At 42.7% G+C, this 23785-nt stretch overlaps 1 protein-coding gene across 2 annotated transcripts in view; it reads left to right on the forward strand.

Moving 5' to 3' along the window:
* The window catches only part of LOC111874983 (esterase E4), a 96102-nt gene that overhangs the window by 64571 nt on the left and 7746 nt on the right, over positions 1 to 23785 (forward strand). For both annotated transcript variants that reach the window (XM_023870911.2, XM_023870912.2), the window contains 2 exons: positions 5311 to 5482; positions 23004 to 23176. In XM_023870911.2, coding sequence (XP_023726679.1) covers positions 5311 to 5482; positions 23004 to 23176 — 345 coding nt within the window. The remainder of the gene's footprint in view (positions 1 to 5310; positions 5483 to 23003; positions 23177 to 23785) is intronic.

The raw sequence follows: 23785 nt of genomic DNA on the forward strand, positions 1-23785 counted from the left end.
CTTGCAGCTCTAGCGCTCGTCGGAGGGCCTCGTTTACCTTCTTCTCACCTCCTAGCAGCAGCTGGAACTTTATATCGGCATCTCGTATTCCGTATACGAAGGCTGTTCCTGCCTCTCTTCCTATGTGGTCTGCAGGTAGATTTGGGTAGGCAAGATGGGAAAGCAGTTGAATGGCCGTGGCAAAGTCTTGCAGGGATTCTCCAGGTTTCTGGGTCCTTGTTCTTAATTGGCAGCGGAAGGCAGCTGCAAAGTGTTGGTCCCCGAACCGGTCCTCTAGAGCCTAAAGAGTTTCCTCGTAAGTGGCATTTGCCGGAACGCCGGGTAGTATTTCTGCCGCCCGGCCCTTCAGAGCGGTGATCAGGTATGTTAATTTTTCCCTGTGCGACCATTGGTTGTGTTCTGCTACGGTCTCGAATTGTCGCCGGAACACGATCCACGTTGAATTCCCGTTGAATGTCGGTGGCTGAGCTGTGCTCGCGACGATCGTTTATGTATTTCCCCGCTCGGCCTTCATTTGCACCATGTCCAACCGGGCCAGGAACTCGCGTTTGGTTTCGTCAATTGCTGCGCAGGTTTCGTTCTAGTTTTTCTTCAGGATTTCCTGGAGTTTATCTGTCCGCTCGCAGAGGGACACTTCAATCTGTTCAGTTATTTCTGACCGGAGAGGCTGCTTGTCGTGTTCAACGACCGCCAAAATGTTTTCAACTCTGTGTTGGATTGATCATCCAACTTTGACCGCATAGATCGCATTTCGGCCTTCAATTCTTCCTTGTCGGCCGTCGCCTTTCTTTGCTAGGCGTCTAATTTTGTTAGGAAATCACTTTGTTGGGTTTTCATGTTAGCGTCCATTCTTGACAGTGTTTCTTCCTTCTCCGCCTTCCTTTCTTCCTTTTCTTTCCTCCTACTTTCCTCCATCTCTTCCTTCCCTTTCCTCCTCTCTTCTTCCCTATCGGCTTTCTGTCTGGCCGCCATTTGCCCCTGGGCGAACAACAGACGTTTCATCATCTTTTCCATGTCCATGTTGTAGCAGTAAAATACTCAGTTCACAATAATTCAATTATTTGTCGAGGCGTGTTCAAGTTCGTAAAACACTTCTGACACCAATGTAACGTGTTTTGAGTTCGAATCGCGTTGATCACGTGTAAGTCCAAATCCCACTTCTGACACCAGTGTAACATGTTGGGTTACTGAAGACGCCGTAGAGATCGTCAATTGGTTTATTTAACAACCTACAAGTAACGGCTACAATTAATTATTACACAGTTGCCGGGTTTCACTCTTTATAACCCTATTTGCAAATCAGTTCGCTCTATCTTCAGTAATCTACACATTTACAGTAGGGGAGCTATGTATCACTGTATCACACACTCCCAATTACACAGTTACACACACGTCCGGTTCATCTTTCCGTGACGGCTGCTATACTCCAACTGTAGTCTGCTCACTGGAGAACTGTTGATAACACACTCGCTCGACTACTACTTAACTCGGCGACTGCTACGTTACAACTGGCTCGTAGCTGCTGTGCAGTTCCCTTATATAGCCGCAGTGTTGCCTGTTGCGTGCCACGTCACAGTGGGAAGAGGTGCCGCGTCACCGTGTTTGCGTATAGCCTAGCAAGGCTGTTACCGCGCGGTGACGTAAGACGTTACCGTGCTGAGGGGGTGAGGGGAGCGCTGACTCATCCGCCACGTCACTGTGGCCTGAGTTGCCACGCTGCTGCTGGGTAGGGAGAGGTTCTCCGTTGCGCAACATGTCACAATAGTATCACAAAGTACAAAGTGACTACCTGGGCCAAACCACTGTGTAATTAACACATCTAGGAGATATCAAGGTGAGGCTTCTTCCATTTTAAAATATTACTATTAGTTGCTGGTAAATAAATTCGTGCTTCGACTGTCCTTTCCCTCTGGAATATTTATACTCACTAGCAGGATTGCAGTTGGGCGATGAAGAAAATTTCCAACTCTCCTCCAGATGATCAAATTTCCCACTGCGGAATCTCAGATTTAGAAATATAACTTTATTCTTTATTACATGAGCAAGTTCTGATACATGTACTGCCATTTGGAAGTAGCCCTTTAATTTCCTGGTTATAGAAGGTGGGAAAAAATATCCGAAGTTTCTTTCTCGTGAGGCGCGAAAATGAAACTTGTTTCACATCGCTGTTGTAACGGAGTGGTTAGAGCGGAGAAAGCAAATTCTGCATGCGCTCTTACACCTTGGTATTCCGTTTAGTATCCGTGAAGAACCGGACAGTGTAACTTTGCGATTTCAATGCGACAACATACAGGATGGCGCACGAAATGATCCTGTGTTTGATTTAATATTAATTATTTAACCATGAAATGAACGATGTCTTTTAAAATGGAGCACTTATAGTAGATCATGGAGGTTAATTCTAACTCTTCCCGAGCGCGCTACTATCGCGCTGTTCCTGCTTATGCTCCAATTTACACAAAATGACTGACAAAGGAAGACTCTCTGTAGAACAGCACATAATACCAATGTTGTTCTTTACTGAAACAAAAAATGTTCTGGTCACACAGTGGCGGTTTCATGCCCATTTTCAAACCCAATTGGCGCCTTCATTCAAAATAATCCATAAACTTTATAACCAGTTTAATAATGATGGTTCAGTGTTGGAGAGGAAACGTCGCCGAACTTCATCTGTGCTTTCCCCAGAGATCAATGACGCTCTCATAGTGGTGCTGCAGAGAAGCTCCAGTAAATCGACAAAGACTACAGCACAACTAGGGATATCCAGACGATCGGCTCAAAGAATACAGAAACATGATTTGAAACAAACATCAATGAATGGCATTTGCTGAATGGGCTCTGATGTGGCACACTTCAACTTGGGTGGGGTGGATAATAAACGAAAGTTGTAATTTTGGGCGTCAGAAAATCCACGCGTGATTCATGAGAAGGTGCATCATGCACCGAGAATTACTTCGTAGGTAGCCATCTCAAGTCATGTCCTGCTTGAGTCAATTTCCATTGAAGAGAGAGTGAAAAGTGAGCACTATTTAAGCTTGTTGCGCAATAATTTTGTATCTGACCTTCCTACTACATGTACGCCGTTACAAAATCAAGGGTTCATACAGGATGAAGACAGGACGCAGATAGCGGATGTTGTTTTGGACTATCTGCATGACACTTTCGACTCGTGTGTCATCTCAAACCGATTCCGTGATCATTTCGCATGTGGACGGAACTAACTACCGAATAGTCCTGATTTCTTCGATGTTTCTTTAAGGAAAATTTTTTCCCAAAAAACCGCAAACAGTAATGGAATGGAGAGCATAATCATTCAAGCCTGCAGCAAGATAACTGAGGATATGTGCCGTCGAGTAATCATCAACATCACAGTTCTTGTTGAAGAAGTTGCCAGAGGCAATGACGGTCTTACTGAACACTTGATTCACAGAGGATTGGTCTCCATGCAATTCCTTTTCTTCTTATATGTCAGTTTCTAATATTATAATTGAAATAAAGATTTTAATAATAAATCAAATAATGGATCATTTCATGTAGTGTGTAGTTTGCAGTCGCAAAGTCATTATCAGCATGAATCTGACGATCGAGAATTCAGTAGCTTAACGACAATCTGTAGCGGGTTGAATATTTAAATGTTGATGACAGTGTAGTGAGTGAGTGTGTTGTCCTTGCACGCTTCGTTCTCATGCAAAAAGTGTCGAGTCACCGAGGGCAGTAATGTAATAAACACGAAGGCGCGGTATGCGGTCGCCTTACAGAAGACAAGAAAGTTCTTTCCAATAAGTTTGTATGAAGACTTTAGGCTTCGTCCTTACAGAACACACATAACTCATTAACTGAAAGAACAATATAAACCTTGCCGTGTGAATATTTTTAGACAGTTTATGGGGCTTGGGACCGCCTCTGTGGTCTAGTGGTCAGAGTTACTGGCTACAGAGCCAGAGGTCCTGGTTCGATTCCCGGCTCTGCCAGATTTTTTCTGAGAAGTAGCGGATCTGGAACAGGGTTCACGCAGCCTCGTGAGGATAATTGAGAAGTTATTTCAATAAAATAGCGGCTCCGGTCTAGAAAAACGAAATTAACGGCCGTGGGGTTCGTTACGCTGACCACGCGACACACTCTATCTGCAAAAGTTGGCACTGAAATTCGCCGACAAGCGGCGGTAACTCAGAAGGTATAGTTCGCTTGCGGACTAAAATCACGGAGTTTCTGTTGTTGTTGTTGTTTATGGACCTTGTGGATAATAACCAAGAGGTTTTGGATGCTTTGATCATGCCAGAGAAGGCCCGCTCTTCTGTTACATAGACAAACAAAATTTCAGGAATTGGAGCTATGATAATCCTAGCAGATCCGCGAGAAATCCCTCCATAGTGACAAGTAACTTTCTGAGGTTGTCTTCTTGCCTTTGCTGTGATCGGGTCTTATTTCCTTGGGTGATTCGAACCAGACCGCTACCGTGGATCCTGAACGCTACTGCACTCTGCTGCAACCATCTTTTGGCTGCGAAGGATAAGGCAAAGTGTGAGAAATGTAGGATTTAAACAGGGTTGCGCAACGGTCTACATGGCAAGGCAAAGCATGTGTCTTCTTAGAGGAATGTGTTCAGCCCACTTAATTTCACGGCTTTGAGACTCCTTGGCAATCACGTTCCCCGAACTTGACAGTCTAAGTGCGCGCTGCTCAACCTCAATTCACCCGAAAACTGAAGGACCGCATTACGGAAGGAACTGGAAGAGTTAATAATGCTTTATTGCGGCTAGTTGTGCAGAAATGCAGACAGCAATGAAGGCAATATATCGAACGTCATGGCGGTCATTTTGAACATATATAGCACTGATGCTAAATCACAATCATCATGTTAAATGTTCCTTAAAATAATTAATTTATTGTTCTGGCTGTCACATAGCCAGCGGAAAACCGCAATGGTGCACCGGAGGTATACTCCACTTCAGTAATATGCAGGAAAATTATTTGTAAGAAATACTTTACAAGAATCATATTACTAAGAAATTAGTACTCGAGGACCAAGACTAATTCCCAGCTCTAGGTTTCGAATTTTCCTTTACAGAGATATGTTCAGAATTCTCTGGTACTCAGAGAAATTCCTAAGTGATTAGCACTGGTTCCTGATCTATTATCGCTGTAGTAAATGTAGTCGAAGCGTGGGGTTAACCGCACGCCTCCATTAATATCCAATGAGCTTTCCTGGCGCTGCGTTAACCATGGGTAGCCGGGCGACGTTCATGTATGAATACTGATTATGACTGACGTCTTGTTAATCAGATGCTGATAACCCTCTTTTCTTTTCAGTCTTCGACAATTCCCCCTGTGGCGTTCATTCCTGTAATTGAGACCCAGGTGGGGGAGGGAGATGAAGTATTTATCAATGACTATCCGATGAAGATGCTTCTCAGCGATGACCTGGAACTCGTGCCTTGGATGGTGGGAATTACATCAAGAGAAGGAGGAATTTTATCAAAGTGTGAGGCAATATTTTTCACATAAAATTAATTACTACGTTTTTCTTAATATGGAAACTGAATTGTCATTATCAATAAAGGGCATGCCATTGGAGCCCGCCCTGAACTAAAGCAATCTATAATGGATCAATGTCGAGTATTTGTCCCAACTATGGCCTCAACATTCAAACTCCCTGTCTTCATTTTTTCCCCAGTGGCGGAGCATGACTTTTCCGAAAGTGTTGCCCAAATCTCAGTACAGGAGGTCTTCAATTCTTTGATAATTGACCATATACTTCGTAGAGGAAACCTATGGAAATATGATTTAAACATTAGTTAAGATAAAGAATTAAATAGGAGCGAGCGATTAGCGAGCTTATTTTTCCTTTATTTCACTTCAGACTTTATTTCCATGCGACGGATTTATTCAGCAAAATTATCTGTCACAGAGTCACAGAAATTCATACCGTTTTCCAAATTATGAAATGTGTACTTCTCAAACGTAATTAATGATAATTTAGTGGGTCTCTGCTGAGTCTATATTGTGGCTTATAGACAAGTTGCTGAGCAGTGGCTCTCTAAACAGCGACCGTTTCTGGGCAACGGCTCGGTAAATACCTTCCCGTTGTTAGGCAGCAGATTCTTAATAATGCAACACTTATACTAAAACAATGGAAACAGGGTGTTTCTACGTGGTCCGCGTCGAGATACCTTAAGAAAAGGATAAAGTTCAGTTGAATTCTGTGCGGAGGTTGTGCAGAGGACCTGAGGAAGTGAAGCTGAAGATTCTACGCTGTTAAAAACCGTTGCCAGGGAACAGTTGAAGACATATGTAGCAGTTTGTAAATAGCTTAGCGAGTGCTGTGGTGATTTGTGAATTGTCGCGCTGTGATTACTTGTACTTAAGAGTCCTGTGTATAAGAAACAATCCATACCACAATCCAATGAATCATTTTCAAAGCAAAGAATGACCGCTTGAGAGACGCACTAGTTTCTGGAGCGTTTAATGATAACGCAGATAATATTGTGACTTCTGGTAATGCTGTACTCAGATTTTAGGCTATAGAAGATTTAAACAGGTTCGTAATGTTATTTTGTGGCATTTATTTCGAAAATATAGACGAAAGTTCAGATTTCAGTAGAAGAGGATTAAAATACCGTCTCAGTGATTTAAATAACGATTCATACTCAGCGACTGGAAAGTTTCAGTAATCTATTTTGTGTCCGAAATCTAATAGTCAGACGAACTTCAGTACGAGAATTTCAAAGAATCAGTTGATCAAATGTGCTTTTATGGTTTCTGTTACTTCACAGCAAAACCTGCGATAAAAATTTTCTCGGTCGGAGATTCTGAATGTTGTTTATCTGACCGTGAGAAGGCTTAATTTTCTGAACAAATCTTTTTCAAAATTCTTGCAGTTCCCACGTTAGGGAATTATAAAATTCAATTTTTGTGGAACATTAAGAGACGCCGTCACTTCTGGTTCACAAATTGTCAAAGAGTTCGTTGTCTAGGAGTGTTACACCTGAAACTACTGTCAAATAAAGCTGAAATCAAAATTTCGATGTCATAACATGGAGCAGAAATGTGCGTTTCTCCGTCCGTCTCCTCTTTTCTTCTTTTGGCTTACTTGCGTGCTCTGCATGCGATGTGCATTGGCAGCTCTGCTTGACGACCTTGACTGTCATAATAGCTTTCTATAGCTTGGAGTAGCTCGCACTCTTTCCATCCCTCAAGTCACCATACGCTGAGCGCAATTGGCTGACAAGCGTGTGACGGGCTGAGGATGCGTTCTGCCATCATGTGTTGTACCACTGGAGCACACAAGTATCAACACAATGGCACTTCCTTTTCAAAGTTTCAGGTAGGCTGACATGATTAACATTAATGCCACATCACTTGATTTTTCTGCCAAAATATTTTGTGCAATCAAGTAAACAATATATCGGCTGCAACCACCTTGATGAAGTTAATCTAAAATGTGAAACGTGCAGAATATGAAGCCAGACGTTTTCTCCAGTTACAGTTCGTTTATTTATTGGTGGTTATTTCCGCCGTCCCGGTACTCCCGTTGGATATTATGTGTCACTTTCCCGTGTCCGTTTTACTTCCCCACCCTGAAGATGGAGGCAGTTAGTTGCTTAGAAACATTTTAACAATCTACTAGACTATAACGCCATATCCCTGCAGAATAGCAGAAATCTTTCGCAAGCGTGACACTCCTAGAAATTATTTCTTTGCCCTTGAAGGTTGTGCTCGTATAGGCCCATCACCGGGCCGGGGCNGTGGTAAGCGCCTGTAACCACACGGCCATGCAAAGAAGCGAAACATGAAGGGTCTTGTATTAAAACATGCCTAAATTTTAACGGTGACCACAGGGCAAACAACGAGCGATGCCCCGTAATTAAAAGAGAAAGAAATTAATCAAATCATGGCTCATTGAAATGATGAATTTTTTGAAGCACGAAAAATTATAGAAAATGGTCACAACCCTGGCGGTAGAACCTGCCTTCGCTTTAGGTGCTCTAAGCCCCCGAGGGTGAGCCTATGAGGAACTTCCCATTTCTCAAAACGCCAAAAAGACGAAAGCAGTGGGATAATATTGAGAAAAACCAAAATAATGAAGTCCCGAGCCAACGATTGGATGGAACCCGGGGAGAGGGCAATGGAAGAAGCAGGACTCAAACAACTGAACCGAGTTCAAACAAGACTGAGCAAAGGAACAACTATAAAGACGAGAGAGTGTTAGAGATATCTTTGGACGAGTTGGAGTCCATTGAAATGGAGGACGAAGTCAATAACATATTGCTGACGACAATCAACCTAGTGACAAACTTCGGGAAAGCTAAACCAATGGTCAGACACCCGTGGAAAGCCTTCGAGCTTCACGAACAGCATTACAATAAAATTCAAAAGAATCAACCAATTAAGATAGTTCAATGGAACTGTAGGAGCCCAAGTTCCCCGAATTCCAACAGAGGAGCCAAAACATAGATGTCATAACGCTATCAGAGACCTGGCCTGGTGAAACAGAAAGTGTATGCCTGAAAGGCTTTGACGTGGTGAGAAAAGAAAGAAACGAAAGAGCAGGGGGTGGAGTTGCCATTTTTAGAAATAACAAACTGAAATATTCGCGTAAAAATGGTTTATATGTTGGTGACAGCAAAATTGAAGCGTGTGCAATTGAACTACATACGGACCAAGGTAAAATATTAGTCGTGTCATGTTACAAGCAGCCACACATGAAAATCGAGCTGAAAGTATGGAAAAAAAAAATTATTCACACAATTAAAAGGTAAATTCTTGATTGGCAAAGACTTTAATGGACATCATGGGGTAATTCGACAAATTGTACAACCGGCAGTAATCTGTACCATTGCATCACTGAATTGGAAACAAACATCACGTTGCTATATGACTGCTCCCAGACACATATCTCCGATGTCACAGGATCCAAGGCAGCCCTCGACCTAAGTTTTGTGGACCCAAGATCAGCACTGTCATGCAGCTGGAAGTTTGGGAGAGACCCTTGGAATAATGACCATTATCCAATTTTCATAGAGTATAACGGCAAAACAGAGCCAGGGAAAGACAGGAAAGAGGCTTCTAGATTGCCTAATAAAGACACTGATTGGCCTGTCTTCATGGAAGAAGATAAAGAAAAAATCACGGAATCAAAACGCATGACACGTGGAACAGAGAACAGGATTTAATAGAAAGGTAAAGTAATTTGATCCAGATATTTAAAGGAAAATTAGATGGGACCACTCCTAAAAGAAAAAAAAAACGAAATCAATCTCGGAAATGGAGGACAAGGAAATATAGGAAAAGGGAGTGTACTGCAGTACCAGGGGGAGGCTAAGGAAACAACTTGATTACTTCCTCGAACGTTGCTTCATTGGCTAGGGGCACACAGTTCACAGGGCTTGTCAGGAGGGCGCAGGTGCGAAATGCGGTAAGGGAAAAAATCACATTAACAAAACTCAACTTCCTCACCCTATACTACACTATATTAGTTATAAACAATCAATATACTGTTATATACATTACATAGAGCCGACTGGTGTCGGATTACATATGACCTTTCTAGGCGATTCATTGGACCTCATCTTTGCCTCTCTTTTCACCCAGTTGCGGGTCGCTAGTCTCCTCTTTTCCCTATTCCACTCATCCATGTAGCTCCACTACACCTCTCTTATCCCCTGCATATACCTACATATATATTTATATATATCTTTACACCCCTCTGCAGCCTCTATATTACACAGGTCTACCTCTGCCACTCTGAATCACTCTTACGCCCTGTACGCTTGTTGTAACGTTCCTAACTCATGTCCCATTGGAGGAGTTGTAATTTAATAATATCACAATTAAATAGCGTGGCGATATTGATCGAGATTCGATTGATTCGTCGAGTTCATAGGGATTGACCATTCAGTAAGGAGTAAGTCTGTTCGACAAAACTCGATATTGGATGAGAAATTTGTACTAAATTCTTGTGTCTGGGCAACATTGTGAATTCAGTGCGGGAAGTGAGATGTGTCTCAATATTTGTTCTATACATCAGTACTCGGCCGGGTGTTTAATCTGTAAGTGTCCAGCCAGTAATGGCTGGCGTCCCTGTGCCGGGGTACCAGGCATTCTGGGCCGAAAAACGTGCCGCTCTTCAGGCCGAATGTAAAGAAATCATACGACAATATCCCGAGGCCGAAACCCAGTACAGGCGGTTATTCGACATCTTGTGCAGCATTGAGGACGTGGCCGGTTTCACAACTGCTGCAATTGGAGAAAGTGCAGAATGGGCGGCAATAGTCAGCACCGCCGATGAAAATAGGATAAATTACTGTAAGTCCCTCTCCGGCAAGACGCTGTTCAGTGCGCTCTATGGCAACTATACAGTCACGCTAAATGAGCTGAAATCACTGATAAAGGCCAGCACATCAGGCAAAAATATTCCAGCCGGGGAGGAAGGCTTCAAAGAAGTCCGTAGGCGGAAACGACAAAGTACCGCTGAAACCGCACCGACTCCGAAAAAACCAACTGCAGCAGTCGGAAGCAACACAAAGCCAGAGGTTGCCACCAAAAACTACTTCGCCCCCCTCAGGGAGGCAACTATGGAAACTGAAACTTCTGTTGTAGAAGCCACTGCGCTGGAGGAGGAAACCTCAGGCAAAGCAGGCAGGCCCCCCCCAATAATCCTCACGTCCACTGTAAACCTAATTCAATTGCAGAAGCAACTGAAAAATGTTGTCAAAGGCGACTTTGAGTTCCGCAGTACCAGAAACGGGACCAGAGTCCTCACCAAGAACATGGCGGATTTCGAAGCCGTCAAGTCCCATCTATCTAACAACAGTCTTTCATATTTTACCTTCTTTCCCAAGTCCCTAAAACCCATAAAGGCCGTAATCCGTCACCTCCCTCACAATACCCCTGCGGAGGATATATCTGATGGACTGGTGACCCTGGGATTTGATGTGGTCAGCGTGAAGCAGATGACAACCACCCGCGGGTCGCCTTCAGACGAAAGGATAGCAAGAAACCTCCCGCTCTTCCTTATCACCCTAACCCGGACGGCGAAATCTCAAGAAATTTTCCATCTTCAAAGCCTTTGCCACATTTCCATTCGGGTTGAGGCATATAGAGCACAGAGTGGCCTTACGCAGTGTCACAACTGCCAACAGTTTGGCCACGTCTGGGCCAATTGCAAACAACCTCCACGTTGCATGTGGTGCGGGGGTGGCCACCTGCACAAAGAATGTCCTGAGAAGCAGAACGCTGCCTCCACTCCAGCATGCTGCAATTGTGAATTGAAAGAAGGAGAGAAGCCACATCCCGCCAACTACCGGGGCTGCAGACACGCGAGGGAGGAACTGCAGAGGAGGAAATCGCAGAGAGCACCCAAAACTACGACGGGAAGGGTGTTCTCCTCGAATATCGTTAGCCCTGGAGTCTCCTTCGCGGCAGCGCTCCGTGGCAGCACATCGCAGGAGCAGCGACCTCAGACTCTCCAAGTTCCAGTGGCAGTCCCACCAAAAGCCACGAAACCGAGCATCCCGGTCTTTGTACAGGAACCAAAAACAGGTCAGTCAACTCAGGCTAGTCATGTAAACAGTCCATCTCTCGACAATATGTTGAGAGTAGTGACTGTAGTACAGCAGATTATGACAGAGGTCAGTGGTGCAGTGTCCGAAGAGGAAAAAATAATGGCCATTACCAAAATTGTTTTAAGCCTAATGAAACAAAATGGCCACTAGAGTACATAGGCCCCTCAAAGTCATAGCATTTAATGCGAATGGCATTGGGAGGCAGCGCTATGAGCTCAGTAAACAGCTGCAAGACCTACACGTAGATGTGGCCCTGTTTTCAGAGACACATCTGAAACCTCACGAGAGGTTCTTTATTCCAAATTACTACTTTTATAGAATCGACCGCCAGTCCGGGAGAAATGGCGGAACTGCCGTTGCAGTAAGAAAAGGCATTCCCCACAACCATGTAGACCTACCACCCCTTGTTTCAGTAGAAGCGACAGGGGTCTGCATACCAATTGGTAATAGCGAAGTGCTGCTTGCAGCTGTTTATAAATCTCCAGGCAAAGCCTGGAGTGATGCTGACATCACTGAGCTCTTAAGCTTCAGACGAAAGTCTATTTTGGCAGGTGATTTGAATGCTAAGAACCCATTTTGGAATAGTAGAGTTTCAAACCCCTCAGGTTTGAAACTTATGGATTTATTTGATATGGGCGATTTCGAAATCTCAGCTCCACAGTGCCCCACTCACTATTCCCCTGCGGGAAATGGTGACGTGCTAGACATTGTGGTTCACAAAAATATCAGAATGTCAGAGGTCGTCGTCTCTGATATTTTGGATTCAGATCACCTACCAATAGTATTTCACATACTGGATCACGTTAAAATTAGCAACCTTTCGGAACCCATTGAAAAATTTACAGATTGGGAGCGGTTTCAAAGCCTCGCTTCTGAACTAATATCACCTAAACTAGAAATAAATTCGGGGGTAGAAGCCGATAAAGCGGCACGCGACTTTGCAGCCTCTATTGCTTCGGCATATAGGCTGTCGACAAGTAAAGTTACACTTTCGGACATAAACAACGATCTTCCTGGTCTAGATCGTTTGATAAAATATAAACAGAGGCTACGAAAACTGTGGCAAGAAACCAGGGATCCAGCGTGTAAAACGGCAGTCAATTGGGTCACCAAATCAATCAGGCGAATGACCCGTAAAAAGGCACTTGAACGGTGGGAAACAAAAATAAGCAACGCTGAAGTCACACCTCAGTGTATATGGCCCATTGCGAAATCTCTCCTTAAGAGAGACGGACCAAGGGCACCAACTGCTATTCATGGTTCTTCTGGCCTAAAATTTCATCCTTCTGAAAAAGCCAATGAAATTGCCGACTGTTTGGAAATTCAATTCACGCCACATGACCTGTGCGACGAAAACCATGAACAGCGGGTGGAGGCTAGAGTTCAAGCTCTGCTGGAAGCCGTGGATGAAAACCCCCCTCTAAGGATCAGACCATGTGACGTTCAGAAATTAATAAAATCCCTGAAATTAAAAAAGGCCTGTGGAATTGACGGCATCCCAAATGAATGCCTCAGGCACCTTCCAAGGAGACCATTGGTTCACCTAACTCACTTATTCAATCACTGTTTTCGGCTCTCTCACTTTCCAAATACTTGGAAGGAAGCAAAAATAATAACTTTACCTAAACCGGGTAAAGACCCGAAATTTCCTCAAAATTTACGTCCGATCAGCCTCCTGTCCACGACAGGAAAACTATTCGAAAAAGCAATTTTGAAATTCCTCCATAAACATATTGAAGAAAGAGACCTGCTCAACGCAAGTCAGTTTGGTTTTCGTGCACGTCACAGCACGACATTGCAATGTATGAGGCTGGCGGATCACGTGACCCTTAATTTCAACAATAAAATGTCTACGGCTGCAGTGTTCTTGGACATCGAAAAAGCCTTTGATACCACGTGGCACTCAGGCTTGCTGTTTAAATTATCAAAATTGGAATTCCCCAACTCTTTGACCAAGCTTATTGGGTCCTTTCTCTCTAAACGTAAATTCAGGGTCTCTGTTGAAGGCGAAATGTCAACGCCAAGGGAAATACAAGCAGGGGTGCCACAAGGTTCTGTCCTTTCCCCTACTCTCTTTAATTTGTATATAAATGATGCCCCCCATACACAGGGCGTTCACCTGGCCCTCTTTGCAGACGACACCTGTCTGTATGCGACAGATCGCAAAGAGGGTTTTATTGTTAGAAAACTCCAGCGCGGTCTCAGCTCAATGGAGACCTGGTGTGAGCGCTGGAATATAAAAATTAATGAAGACAAGACTCGGGGGGTCTACTTCTCTCGTGGTCGTCGACCGCCTGAGTCTTGTCTTACTCTAAATGGAAGAAATATTCCATTTGTAAATAGTGCAAAATATCTAGGTGTAATCTTCGATAAGAGAGTGACTTGGAGATTACACATAGAAATGATCGAAGCCAAGGCCTTCAGAACATTCATTAGAGTGTATTCCCTATTCAAAAATGAGCGATTGAGCGCTAACATTAAACTAACCCTCCATAAAGCCCTTATTAGATCCATAATGACTTATGCTAGTCCCGCCTGGGAGTTTGCGGCAGACACTCATCTATTGAAATTGCAGCGCCTGCAAAACAAGGTTCTCCGCACGATTGGCAATTTTCCAAGGCGCACACCGGTCCGCGATTTGCACATGGCATTCAAAATCCCGTACGTATATGATTACATAACAAAATTATGCAGGCAACAAGCAGAAGTCATACAAAATCATGATAATGAGAATGTTCGCAACATCGGACAAGGCGAAGCCCGACACAGAAAGTATAAGAGGCTTAAACTTGGCGGCGGTCAGGCATACGACCGTTCAAGTGAGTAGACTGCCGTGGTAGCAAATACTACTAGGATATATATGTATATATATGAAAGGGCATAATCCGCTGTACCTAGCCTGGACTGACAGAGGCTGTGTATATATTGTACATAGAAGTAAGGATTAAGTGTGTATTTGTAAATGTATGTAAATACAGACAATAGACTTAATACAGACTGACTGACAGATGACAGACTCGACCTCTCGTCAGAGAGGGCGCTACACATAGACAGGACAGTAACTTTCATTGAAAAGAAATATCTGGTCATGAGCCCCAGCTGGGGCTCGACACCAAGACCGACAGACTGACTGACCGTCAGTTGTAACATGACCTGAGCCTGAGCCTGAGCGTGGCGATAAGAGTATTTCCACTTACTTTACGTTGTGACTGCAGGCGGATGGCGTGGCCCGTCACCCCATCGGTGCTTCGTCCAGCATAGCCTCCGGCGACAAATGCCCAAAATTACGGTTTGAATCCTCCCCATAATAATTTACTACCCGAGTTATATACATTTATTTTAGCTAACTCATTTCTATCCCGGAGGGTGCAATTCCGCCTACAATGACGTCTTGTCCCAAGTGGCTGGCTCTTGTTGGCTGGGATCCTTAGGGGTGTACACGTCCCCTTACGGCTAGCCCACTTGGCTAAGCCTTTTTACCTCCAAACATTCCCCTAGCTCTCAAGTATAGATTCTGTAGAACCAGCATTTCGAAATACCTTCAACGTCGATAAATGATACAAACTCCGTCCTAAGTGCAAACAATATATATTTATATGTCTTTGATCTTGTTCTTTCTACACTACATGTTTCGGCCTCTATCGGCCATCATCAGGTGTATACTCTTAACGTCGCTGCCACACTGAACCCAGTCTAAAACTTAACATTTAAAAACACAATGTCACATTCTTCGTATTATCAACATCTACATCGTTGATATGTGTCTGGTATGTAGATTATGTTTCACACGTCGCACCCGATATTCTTGTAGTAGCACTCTAAAAATCTTTAGTTATGATGTTTTTAAAACCTTTTAAAATTTTCTACAAATTTTAAATTTAAAATTTAAAATTCTTAGGGTTACTCGCCCTATGTCTACGTGCTGGAGCGGCTAGTTCTTGTTTTCACACTGTATAGGTGTTATTTAATGTAGTCTTCTTGTGTGAGTGCCGCTGCTTGTCTGTACTACGTGTGCAGAATGACCTTCAACCTCATTATGCTGACAGGACATCTCCGCGTCATAGGCCAATGTCCGTCTAACTCCATACGTAGAAATTCCTTGAAGTTTCTTAACTCTTCTTACATTCTCTTTCGTACTTCTTACAAGTATTTCCCAAAATATTTATTCTATCCTAGTCAACATTTTTCCCTAAAATATAAAATGACAGACTCTTTTAACATGTTACCGGGAATCGGCCTTCAGGGCACAACATATAGAAACAATCAGAGTGTGGTGGAACAGGGAATGCGATACAGTAATTAGAGTCAGAAAAGTTGAATTGCTTAAATGGAAATAATGTAAAACTGAAGAGACATTTTTGGAATACAAAAGGGCGGCGATTATCGCAAAAAATATCCTGAGAGAAATCAAACAAAAGCATTGGAAAACTTTCTGCAAAGGAATAGATAAATTCACGAATCCATCGTACATTTGGGATAGAGTGAAAAGACTAAAATATAGACTCGACAAGACGGAAAGGAAAAACGAATATAAACTAGAACTAGTTAATTCCGCCAAAACGACTTTTGGAAAGCTATGCTCAGATGTGGATGAACCCAATCAAGCGCCGGCAGTCGATCATGATAATCAGGGTCCATTCCTGGACTCAAAATGTACAAAATTCAAGAACCCCAGTTCGCCATTAAAAACCCCAGAGTTCAATCGAGCCCGGGACGGGATGCACTAGACTACATCACAATTCGCAATTTGCCAAATGAGGCTTCAGAAATTCTGCTAGAAATTTACAACAGTATTTAATGAGCAAGAGTATTCCAAGATGACAGGAAAAACTATAGAGTATTTTTATCCCTAAAAGAGACAAAACTAATGTAAGACCTATATCCATGGCTTCATGCGTGTGCAAGGTACTGGAACAGATCTCCTGGTGGCTAGGAAGGAATCAGAAGTTCTCAGTAACACAATATGAATTTCGGCGAAACAAGTGTTGCACAGACAACCTAACAATACTAACTGAAACAATAAAAGCGTTTGAAGAACGGAACACAGTATCGGCCTTATTCGTAGACATTAAAAGCGCATACGACAACGTCCACTGCGGCACTTTGATGGATAGACTCAAGGCAGTGGTTTTTTTCCCGGAATCCTGTTAGCTTTCACCTATAACCTGTCTCCGCTAGGGAACTAGAGGCAAAATAAGGAGGGCCAGTTCTCAAAGACTGGACATGCAAAGGCTTACCCCCAGGGTAGTGTTCTGAGTCCAACCATTTATTCACTTTACATGGCAAGAATGAAATCCAAAATCAAGGAAAACTGCAAAATCCTGGAATACGCAGACGACGCGGCAGTTTATTCAGTTAACAGATGTAGCAGAATTGGCGTATCGGAAATGGAAAAGCGCATACAAAGCATTCAACTTTATTTCAAGAGAGTGGCTTGGAAATAGCACCCCAAAAAATGCCAACAGTTCTTCTTCGATAAAAGAAAAGAGACAGCGGATGGAGAGTGGGAGATCACAGTAAAAGGGGAAAGGTTTCTTCGGTCAAATCAATTCAAGTTTAGGTCTGAACTTAAAATCTAATGTAGACTGGGAGGACGAAATAAAGGCAATAGTTAGGAAATGCAAAACCCCGATGAAAATCGTCAACTGTATGAAGCACACTTGGTGGGAAGTGGATCCCGTAATTTTAATGAGACTATAAGACATTTACAAGGTCGAAGATTGAATATGGAGTATTTTTATTCCATAAACTTAAGAACAAACACAGAAACTTGAGAAGATACAGTATAGGGCAATACGCGGAGCACTGGGCTACAGGGGTAGCACCAATGTAATGCTAGTAGAAGCCAAAGCAATCCCAATTTTTAGTAGATTCAAACAGCTGGGAAGGAACTATGTGTCCTGGTGTTATAGGTCAACCAGTCATCCAATGATCCAGCGGCTGGAAGAACTATCAGCTCTACTTGACAATCCAGGAAGAGGAGAGAATGAACAACCCCTCATCAGCGAATATTACAAAGATGCAACCCCTCTCGGTCATTTAATCCAATCAAGGAACTGTTCCCCGGCCTTCGATTACACATACTGAAGCCTCTTCTACGAGGCCATGGCGTCTTTCGACGAGGGAAGGCAAATAAAGGAAGCAGAAGATCACAACAAGGAATTCAAAAAGATTTTCCAAGAAAGAATGAGAACCGGCAAATGTTTCGCCACGGACTGCTCAACAATGGAGAAGAAACCATTCGTAGGATTCGTATCAATATATATAAAATATGGCCATAGCATGAAATTTAGGATATATAAGATAGCGTCCACATTCACGGCGGAAGCATTAGCAATTACCGAAACACTAGAAATCATTGACAAAATAGACTCGGAGCAAAATTGTGATTTTTTCGGACTCGGCAAGCTTGTTAAAAGGCATTAGTAACTCCTTTACAATGAACAACACATCGCACATGACACAGTTGAAGTTAATGAGAGGGCCGACTTGAAGACAAAGCAAGCAACCAAAGAAGGCACAGATAGTCAATTACTATTACCAGCTGTAGATCTTAAAACGTAGTGGATAAAGAAATACAAGAGGAACTTCACAGTTTTTGTCAAAACACCAAACGGGACAGAGGAGAAAGCTGCTTTGGAAGGTACTACAGGAATGGCTCGTCTCCCTGGTTCCGAGAGATAAAAATAAACCCCGGCGCCTTCGTATCAGTAAACGGTATGAGAACAGGCCACACCAATCTAAAAGCAAGCCTAAACAGATTTAACACTGTCCACGGCCAAGTGCAAATGTGGTGATGGGCTGCAAACGGAGGAACAATCTTCTGAGACTATAAATTGTACGAGGACAAATGGGCAACACTCATGGACATTTTGTTTGAGAATAGTTAAAAAGAGTACCCAAAGTCAGTTATAGAGCTCTTAAGGTTATAAGGAAAAAGATTTCTACAAGGCGTCGGTTACTTCATAAACAGCATTCCTATATTTACAATAAAGTATATATGTAGGAAAAGCAAAAGAAGTAATTGTACTGATTATTAACAGCATACTCTCAGATTTAAGTTAAGATCTATATTAAGAATCGCGGGGTGACCGCTATTATAGAACAAGATGTTTATAAGAATGTGCTACAGAAGGCCGGGTGGGCATTGTCTAGGCCTTTTTTGTATTTACAATAATTATTCTACAAAAAACACTGTCGTTAATTTCGGTTTTCTAGACTGGGCCCGCTATTTCGTTGAAATATATCCTCCTGAGTGGACCCCGTTCCAGACTCACTACTTCTCAGAAAATCTGGTAGCGCTGCGAATAGAACCCGGACCTCTGGATCTGCAGACAGTAACTCTGACCACTAGACCACAGAGGAGGTCATTTTTATTACTAGTGGCGGTACTAGTCTTATTAGTTCAAATATTTGGGAACAACACTAAAATATCAAAATTGCGTTCATGAAGAAATTTAGAAGGGGTTCTGCTATCCAGAAACCTTAAGCTCTTTAGCACCATCCAACATTCCCAATGATTTCCAATGAATGTAAAATACCTAGAATTAGAAGCGCTTCTGTCTTTGTTGTTAGAATTGATGGAGTAAATGGGAGCACGCAGTACTGCGGTCTAGCACGAAGCACTGCTATGCTGGCTGGAAGGCCAGCAACAAATTACTGCTCCACGCAGACTCAAATTAACACTGACACGCGATAAGCTGCAGAACAGCCACAGTTGGGTGATGCTGCGCCCTATGTAATAGTGTCCAGGTTATATGATCCACGCACATTCATAAATGCGTGATACCATTTGTTGTATCCCGATGATGGTGATGGGATTCGAGCGGTTAGCCGAGCGGGAGACTGTTCCTCGTAGTACGTCGGACACTTAAGGATTGAAATCCAAATCGAACTCGCAGTACAATACAGTGAATATATTTAATATAAAGGATGTTGATACAAAGGTAGTACAGAGATTAAGAATATTGCGTGAATAGAAATTTATGAAGTCCCTATGACGGTGCACAGAGACTTACAAGGGAATGGTCCGATCCGACATGTCGAAACCTGCCCTGATTTTTTTTTCACTGCAAGAGTACACACAACAAAATCCACTGTCAAAATTTTAGCTGCTAATACGCACTGCAAGTATTTTTTTAAAAATTGCTGAAGTTACTCATTTTTTGTGTACGCGGAACCGCTTGTACCAGAGGTTTGTGCAACCCCAGCTGTGTGCTTGTCAGATTACGATGCATTTGTGCCGTGTTATCTGTCTACCGATGCACTGGAAGCCTAGACTGTGAGTCAGCCGTCTTGCGTGTTGCATACTGCTCTGCTCTGCTAGGGGTGGACATTTCTCCAAGGGTCTGGCAGGCTATAATATTGGCCAAGTTCAGAATTTTTAAAAAAATACTTGTAGTGCGTATTAGCAGTTAAAATTTTGACAGTGAATTTTGTTATGTGTACTCTTGCAGTGAAAAAAAAATCAGGGCAGGTTTCGACATGTCGGATCGAACCATTCCCTTGTTAGTGCAGAGTATGAACTGAAATCTATGAAGTCCGCTCCGCGCCCCAAAACGTGGTCTTTTAAAGAGGCTAGGATGGGCGTTGTCGGGCAGTCACATGCTATGCTCCACGTGGAGTTCATGATCATAGCAGACGATTCCAAAGTTCCTGGTTCTCTAGTCGACAAACAAAGTGTTGCATCATGTGTGTTTGTCCCAACTAGGACTCACTATCTTATGTTATAAATATAACTTCCTGTCTGTAGAGTCAGACAAAATCTGATACATGTTTGAAGTAACATACAGGGTGTATGAACTGAAATCTAAGAAGTCCGCTCCGCGCCCCAAAACGTGGTCTTTTCAAAGAGGCTAGGATGGGCGTTGGCAGGCAGTCACATGCTATGCTCCACGTGGAGTTCATGATCATAGCAGACGATTCCAAAGTTCCTAGTTCTCTAGGCGACAAACATAGTGTTGCTTCATGTGCGTTTGTCTCAACTAAGCCTCACTATCTTATGTTATAATTATAACTTCCTCTCTGTAGAGTCAGACAAAATCTTATACATATTTAAAGTAATATATATGTGTATGTTAAGAGGTGCATGTATTACACATTTGAGGCTGGTTGCCGATTTGCCCCTGTACTTATTGAGCAAGGTTAGGCCATCAAGAGAGCCTGTGCTCGATGTCGATCTCAAACTTCAAGGGTTACAACTTTCTTGTTCACGTCTGTGCCCTGGGTTCGACAATGGACAGAACCGTGTAAAAGTGAATAAAAGGATATACACATCATCTTGGCTGTAACGCCGTGTCGAACCTCATCTCCTGCATTCGGTTATCGTTCTTAGTGTGTGCTACTGTCTTCATATCGCGCACTCACAATCCAATTATAACATCAAATACTGAAACAAATATATTATACACGGTTTTCAAGAAATTTTCATGAATAATCAATTTTCCTGCAAATGACTACCGAGACACTATTCTTGATGAATCCATCAATCGCAGTATCAGTACCTAACACTGGAGAAGACACTATAGATAAAGCGGTTATCTGTATATAGAATAGAATCACTGTGCTTAACGTTATCATGTTTCATTCACACTAATAACCCAGATCACTTGCAAGATACACTCGGGTTCCCACAGCCAGATGTTTGCAGTCCAGTTCTCCAGGAAGAAGTAGAATTTGCTTCTGACGTTCCAGCTTGCACGCCGGCTGACATGGCGTTTCTGTCATGCGACCTATGCGCTGTCCTGCGAGTGGCACAGGAAGTACGGTCCTAGCGGTCACAACACTGTTCTTGGTAGAGCCAACTACCGGCAAGATCAGTAACACATTCATAATTACATGCAACATAACTGTGAGTTTATTGCATACTAATAATTCGGATAATATTCTTTTGCGTCTTTCCTACTTACTACAGTTTACGTCCACGTTTCTTTTCGTGTTTTATTTCCTTTCTTTTGCTTACCTGTAACTGACATTCTTTGTATTGCCTCGCACTTCATTAAACAATTTTTTGCAATTGTTATTCACTCTCCATTGACAGCCATGTAGTGTTCTAAGTTCTACATAGCAAATATTTATAGATTCATATGCAACTGTAAAAATAATTATGTCTCACTCAGTGAACTGAAATTCCTCCATGTAAAATAATATAATATTATTTTAAAACGTTCTGAATATGGAAAAGATGTCTACACGTATTGACAGCAATGAATTTTGAAAATGAATGTAAATGATAATATGACAATCTGTTAGGAAGTAACACCGTATAGTTTCGTATACAAATAAGGTCCTACGTTCAAGATGCAGGCAGCAATTTATTATCAGATATTTCTGAATATCCTGCAGACTACTCGCCATCATATACACGTACAAGGAGGTCATGATCGAAATCCTTTCAGGTCTCGGAATTTAATCGCAATTTAATGCGATTAGGGACACCGAATGTGAAAACTGAGGAGAAGGAGAAGAAACCGATGAAGGAAGAAGAAAAGAAGACGTCGAATAACACGAGGAGAAGAAGCAGAGATGGAGGAGGAAAGGAGAATATTTATTTTAGTGTTAACTGCTCTGTATCTGTTTTGTTACGTTCGCCTTTTTACGTGTTCTGTGGCGAGAATCCTCCTGTAATGTTGCATAATGCGACTGAGTTTTCTTATTACTATTATTATTATTATTATTATTATTATTATTATTATTAAAAGTAAAAATAAAAGTATCCCTGTAACAGGCTGTGGAGGCTCATAGGTTTGTGAGATTACGATGTTCCCACATTTTCTAGACAATCGGCTCAAAGATGGCGATGAGGTTGTCAGCCCTACGCGCCGGCAGACCTTTACCCGCAAGAATATTCCTGGTGCTCATTTCTGTTAGAGGCTGAGTCGACTCCAGGGCCATAGTGCGGCTGGAAGGATTAGGTCAATTGAAAAAAATCCAATGACCTCATCTGGACTTGAACCCGCTATCTTTCGGCTTGTAGCATAGTGCCTCAACCAACTACGCTACCGCATCAATTATTATTATCACCATAATTCCTCCTCAGCATATCAGAGACTTTACTTTTTTCGACGTCCACTCCTCGAGTAGGGATTATCCCTGTGCTAGATGCGATTTTTCTGTTAATGTTCCTTGCGGGCACTTTCACGTATTTGATTCTTAATTGTATTCAGGACCAATATATGTGCGTATTTTTCTCGCTGTATAATGGCTGGCGAAGTTGTATTTATTGAATTTCTATTATTGTCTGAGTTGCTTTGTATTGTCTTAGATTAGCTAGATGTGTGTGCCTGTTAGCGTTCATCACTGTGCATGCTTATTTTATGAATGGTCTTTGGACTGTCGTGTAAGCACGCCAATAATACGGAACTGAATTATTACAGAATACGTTTCCACTTGAACAGTGACCTACGCAACAACATTTACTGCTGTCTCTCTGAGTTACAGTGCTACTTGGACCAGACGAATCGAAGGTTAAACTGGAGGATAGTCATGTGATAACTATGTTACTCGAGAATCCCGAAGACAAGCAACTCGTCAAGGAGGTGGCCCAGAGGATCCAGAAATTCTACTTCGGAGACGAACGAATTACTTATGCTCCAGATTCCGGTATAACTGATGTAAGTGATTTTGGTCTTCATTCACTTACGTCATACCCTGGTTGTAGGCCAGTCCGGTTTGTGTACTGCTGTATATGGGCTTCAAATTTGCTCTCATAAAACACAGACTGAGAATGCCTGAGTGAAGCGTTGGGATCATTCTGGTCAAAATAGATTCTCGTGAGAACAGAATAAGACGATCCGAGATAGAATAAAGAAATCAGTAAGGCGGAAATACCCCAAACAAATAATCAAGTCAAATATCAACAAAGAATAAATATAATATATAGATAAAGAAAAGAATACAAAACATGATGTAAATACCTGTTACAAGATCATTGCAGAGTTCGCTTTTCTTAATTTCAATACCATGTAGAAGAGTAAATTTGGATAGCCGAGGATGGCTTCGACCGGAGGTCTAAAAACGAAAACACCCTACCCCTTCGACGTTTGGGAAGTTAAGAGCCTTTTGTCCCGCTCCTTAGGCCGCTAAGCTCAGCAGGAAGGAGAGAGGGGGAAAGACAGTAGAGGGGAGAAGTGAGCACACAGGCCACGGACATGAGCCGACGTCACATGAGAACAATGTGCCGAGGAAAATAATCTGGAATCAAACGGACGAACAGAGGGAAA

Source organism: Cryptotermes secundus, unplaced genomic scaffold, assembly GCF_002891405.2.
Source record: "Cryptotermes secundus unplaced genomic scaffold, Csec_1.0 scaffold863, whole genome shotgun sequence".
Classification (NCBI taxonomy): Eukaryota; Metazoa; Arthropoda; class Insecta; order Blattodea; family Kalotermitidae; genus Cryptotermes; species Cryptotermes secundus.